Source organism: Phaethon lepturus, unplaced genomic scaffold (genome assembly GCF_000687285.1).
Source record: "Phaethon lepturus isolate BGI_N335 unplaced genomic scaffold, ASM68728v1 scaffold31914, whole genome shotgun sequence".
NCBI lineage: Eukaryota > Metazoa > Chordata > Aves > Phaethontiformes > Phaethontidae > Phaethon > Phaethon lepturus.
The window spans coordinates 2760-8037 of NW_010537565.1; the positions used below are offsets into that span (position 1 = coordinate 2760).

Genomic DNA, 5278 nt, shown 5'->3' on the forward strand with positions numbered 1-5278 from the left:
CGCCCTCCCGGCAACCCATGATGCTGATCTCTCAATAACTGAACAGGAGAAACTAAGAAAAGCAACAGCTCATTTTCCCTCCCCACGGCGTGAGCTGCTACGTGCCACTTCTCTGCTTCGCCTTCCAGAGCACTGCAAAGGCTGAGACCAGACCTGTAGTCTGATGCGTAAGGGAAAATGGGGATGCGTAAAGTAAATTCACCAGAGATCCATCCTCTGACCGGAAATTTGCTGCTCTGCCCAGCATTAATGTCCTCAGAGAAGAGCAGGTGCCAGCAAATAGACCTGTTATGCATCCGCCCTGCACGTAATTTCATTGCCACGAGACAGGGCACAGCAGCACAGCGAGAGTGCTTGGTAAAAGCTCATTTACGGTGCTCGCCTCAGAAATGCGTGTCCTTATATCAACTTTGGCAACTGCGTCCTCGAGGAAGAGGAGCGTGTAGCCAGCTGGGGGACCTGGCATTCTCAAAGCTGTCCGTGTTTCCTGAAAAAGTATTTCGCTTGGCACCTACCAGAGTGCCGCAAGGTCAGCTCAGCCCATCCCCTCCAAGAGGGCTTTGCAGAGCACAGGGAGGAGGAGGCTCCCACCCAAGTCCCTCTCTTTGTCTCTCCGTACGAGACTCCACTTCCCTGGAAGAACATCTTGGCAGCTGCTGAGTTCTGAGTGTCTCCAAGTGCTCTCAGAACAGGAAAGCCCCACGAGCACAGGGTTTAGGTCTTAGCTCTCTGGAGCCACACTCACACCTGAGACACAGTTTGGTCTCAGTACAGGACTGTCTCTAAAGCTTTTCCCCTGACCCCAAGGAACGGCAAGGCCAAGGTCCAGGTCCACCGCATGTTCACCTCGAGGGGCCAGCCCAGAGAAGCACTTTTTATATTTTTGTTTAAAAACACTGGTCATTCATTTCTTATGATGCTCTGCAATTATCAACTCTGGAATATGCCTAATTCAGCCACTTATAGTATCTACTACTCTAAGCAGGTTTTGTTTTTCATTTGGCTGCAGTGAATAGAGGTTAATTGGCTACTCAGTAGACACATCTGCCATGTCAATATTTCGAGTCCTGTAAGAATTACTGAACTGCATCTTTCAATTTTACCCTGAGACCTTAAAGGTACAATAAAAGCTGGGAGTTAAATTGCTTTTAAAAAGCTTAGGCTATTGTACTGGTCAAAAGACAAGCAAGAGGGAATATGCCTTTAAAGAGGATTATGTAATTTGCATTTACTAAAGACGAACCGTTCCCTCTATAAACACCATGGCTGCTGGAATATGTAGATCACTGAGATAGAAGCTCAGAAAGATACCTGCAACTTCAAGTGAGCAGGCACAGAGGTCCACAAGACATTTTAACATGAGTCTGTAAGAGTGCTATGCAAGAGTCAGAGAATTAATTTGGGATTAATCAGTTGAACCATAAGGAGGAGAAACAGAAAGTATGAATTCAAGAAACATGCAGACATTTTTCTTAGTTCGACCACTTAAAAAAACCCAAAATCAAACAAAAAAGGCTAAGAAGGGATCTTTACAAGTGAAAGGCTCTGAATTGTAGTAGGTGAAGAAAAAAAAAGTCACAATAAACATTAACTTTTCAGCCATTTTTAACACGAAACTACACACTGATACTCTTTTGCTAAGGACTTTTACAAATCTGCTCATTAGCTCAACACCTAGGTCATAAAAAAAGACAACTACGATGCTGGGGAACGCAAGGAGACACTTACCTGTAGGGATGAATGTAGGCTGTTGCAACTGCATGTTGGCTAGAGCCTGTTGGTAGTGGAAAACGCTTGGGTTAAAGACTGTGGTGGCACCATTGTTTTTTTCAAGTGCTGGCCTCTTTGGTAAAGGTTGAAGTGCACCAGGCGGCAGGGCCTGTGGATAAGGGAGTCATTAAAGACAAGTGGAGTAAAAAAAGGGGCCCAGGTGTAGATCAAACATGCAACAAATAATAGAGGGTCTTGGCTGCAAATCACCTGCAACTGTGTCAACTTAGCGAGACAGGAAAGAGAAGAGCAGCTAAATCACAGTAGAAGTAGTAAGTGCAACCACAACTTCGCTATGTAAGCAGTTAGTAAATGCACCATGAGTAGGGGCAGAGTCCAGGAGAAGAAGGGAAGCTAAGGGAGCTTTTCAGCAGGGCTGACTTGGGCACACAGGGGAAAAAAAGGCACGAGGAGAAGGAAGGGGAGAGGCGATCACCTGGACAGGATACTACGAAGAGCAGTTGCAGGCAACAGGCATTAAAAAAACCCAAACGGGTAAGAGAAATATAGTAGACTACTATTTAAAAACAGGAAGATTAGCATAAGCAACAAATGCCGTGGAAAAAAAGGGGTGCTTGCATCTGCCTGTTTCAACACCTGCCTACATGTATGTGTGCACGTGTGGAAGCGTGCACACTTGTGTGCAGCTGACCCATGTGTCCAGGTGGTAAAGCGATAGCTAAATTGGTAGGTAATTGCCAATTAATTAAACACATAACATTACATTACTTTCATAGTAAAATGCATTTCCACTTGTTAGTAGAGAGGCTGAGCAACATTGTCAAGAACAGGCCTGATTCTTCACCGCTTGCACCAGTGGCACAGCTCACCACCAGCAGATTTGGACTTGCTCCCAATTTCTAGAAGGTGGCTTCCAACAGTTAAATACTGCTCGCGCGTTATTAACAGTGGAAAAAGCCATTGACAAATCTGGTGTTTGAACAAGATTTGGGTGGGCCTTGCTAACAGGCAAATCCTTTCTTTTTGTTCTATCACACCACTGGGTTTCTTCCAGCCCGTCAAACCTGTTTCATGATCAGACTTGGTAAAAAGCATTAACCCAACTCAGGAACTTTTCTCAGTGAGTTACTCATCATTCACCCAAGCATGTCTCAACAGCAAAGTAGTATGTCAGGTTCTTAGGAGACAGGAATGTTTCTAATGATTTACAGCTTTTCATTGTACCCAAGTAGAAACCACATTTTTTTTCTCCACATTGTGATAGAAAAGGGTCCTTTTTAATTATGCCCTGCAGTCCTTTTGCACGTAATGCTCCCACTGACGTCAATGAGATTTACACACGTGGAAGTCATGCAGAATCAGGTCATTTCTGCCTAGTTGTGTTAGTCTATATCATGTAGTAAAGCAATGGCTGAAAAATAGGGTTATCACTCCTATTTTTTTTTTAGTAGGTGACAGTGAAGGGTAGGTAACGGAGGAGGTTTAGCTAATGAAGGGTTAAGGCTGCAAACACACAGTACTTGAAAGAAAGACACAAGTAAAGAGATTTTAAAGCGTTATGAAGATCAACACACAAAGGAGTATAAGTGAAAGCTTGCAACAGTTTGTCACCATCTAGAAACAGGTTTCAGTTTAAATTTAATTTGCTCTAGGAGACTGCTCATCTGAGAAATGTTAAGCAAGATACTTCCAGGCAAAACATTACTCCATCCTATCTCTATTCACATGTTGGCTTTTGGGTGGTTTTAATATTAAAAAAAGAAAATCAGAAAAAGCAATTGCGTTTGTGATACTGCCCTCAGACATGCACACATCCTCTGCTCATGCTAGCAGGCATCCAGTGCCAGCATTAGGACTTAATTTTTCCAGATTTCTTCTGGCTAGTACCAAAAGACAGCACTTAAACACAGGACAGCATTCTCAGACACAGACACCAATATCTTTTGCTTAAGATCTGTATTTTAGGAAGAGATCTTTTAAGTAAAGATCTAACTGAGTTTCCATTTCTAGGGAAGCCCTCATTGATATCTATATCAAATCTAACTGTATCTACACCTCGCCTGGTTAATGATGGCTACATGTATGTTTCTCCAGGCACGTGACAGATTTGCAGCTTGCAGAGACTGGAGCAGATCCACTTACATCAGAGGTGTTTTACAGTTTTACAGTGACTGAAGAACTTGCTGCTTAAATTCATGGTCTTTACTGTCCATGATTGCAAAACATTCTTTTTCAGATGCTTCCAAAAATCTGCCTCAGGAAAAAAAAAGTCTAATTACATCAAAGCAACTGTGCCAGGCACATAATGGACTTTTGACTCCTTGCTTCTTGGCCAAAGGCTGTCACCACCCCAAAATGCCCATTATCCCACAATGGCAGTGCCAAAAGCAGAACAGCTGAAGGCTTTGAGACTCGCTGTGATGTCCTGGCTTTTTACAGGACTGTTCCTGAGCCCAACATTGCAGTCAGAGGGAGCATACAAACACCAACAGGCCACAGGGCTGTCAAGGTACAATGGTCTACTCCATCATCTCTCCAACATCACCCTTCCTCCTACGCTGCTACAGCCCCTTGGCAGTAAAGGAGAGGAAGGAGCTACAAGCACGCTGCAGCAGCTGCTTTGCAGCCTGAAGGGCAGCACTGCCAAGTGGGCTCTGTGGGCACAGGTCTTGGTCTCTGACACAGCTTGCTGGGTCACCTCTCCCATCCCAGCAGCTGGGGGAGCATCCCTGAAGGAGCATGCCCTGCAGATGTGCTCCTCCTGTTGCCAAGCTGTTCAATTTCAGATATCAAGGTGCAAGAAGGCCCAGGGGGACAGAAGGATTGTGGCTTCACCACTTCTTCAGCCCTTCCATTGAGGTAAGATCCCCAGGTCAGAAGCACACTCACTGAAAGTTCTATCTACAAATGCCCAAGAGAGGTGTCTAAAATTGCACATGGTGAAGCTGGGCCAATACAGCTCCTGCATGGGGATCTGGCAGGGACACTACAGCAAACAAGTGTGTCTCATTTGAAATGGGCCAGCATTTTTTGTACAGTCTCACGACCTTCTGGAATTGTAACAGCTCATGGGGAGACATTTCTGTCTTGCACCATGTCCCGATTCTGAAGGAATCCCCCAAGCATGTCCTGCAGCACCTACAAAAGGCAACAGGAGACTCCTCACCACATTTTGGCCTTACTGAATTCTGTAGCAAGTGCCTCCCCGCTGCAGGACAGGAGCTAGACTAAATCCTTGTAGCAACGAACTTACTTGGTGAGTTTACCTCATCCTGCTGCTTGCGATTTCCCTCTGGACAAGCTCTGACTATCACAGATGTAGCAGTAACCTTTGACAGTAATCTTTTCCGACTTTCTTTTTTTGTCCCTGTGTTTGTGTGGGCACATGGGTATGCAGCCTATGCAACATGTGATCAGACCATCTGCACTGGTGAAGGGGTTAATTTGCTTCAGTATCCATGTGATAGCCCGCACTGATCCCAATGAACAATTCCCACTACAAAAATGCCAGGCATCCTCCCATTTTTGGGCTGGGAAAGCCACATTC

General features: G+C 44.9%; 1 protein-coding gene across 1 annotated transcript in view; it reads right to left on the reverse strand.

The window, feature by feature from the left end:
- Positions 1–5278, reverse strand: part of LOC104620340 (muscleblind-like protein 3) — a gene marked incomplete at its 3' end in the record, with an annotated part of 48760 nt that overhangs the window by 623 nt on the left and 42859 nt on the right. Inside the window, exon 5 of the mRNA XM_010286525.1 lies at positions 1729–1879. Coding sequence (XP_010284827.1) covers positions 1729–1879 — 151 coding nt within the window. The remainder of the gene's footprint in view (positions 1–1728; positions 1880–5278) is intronic.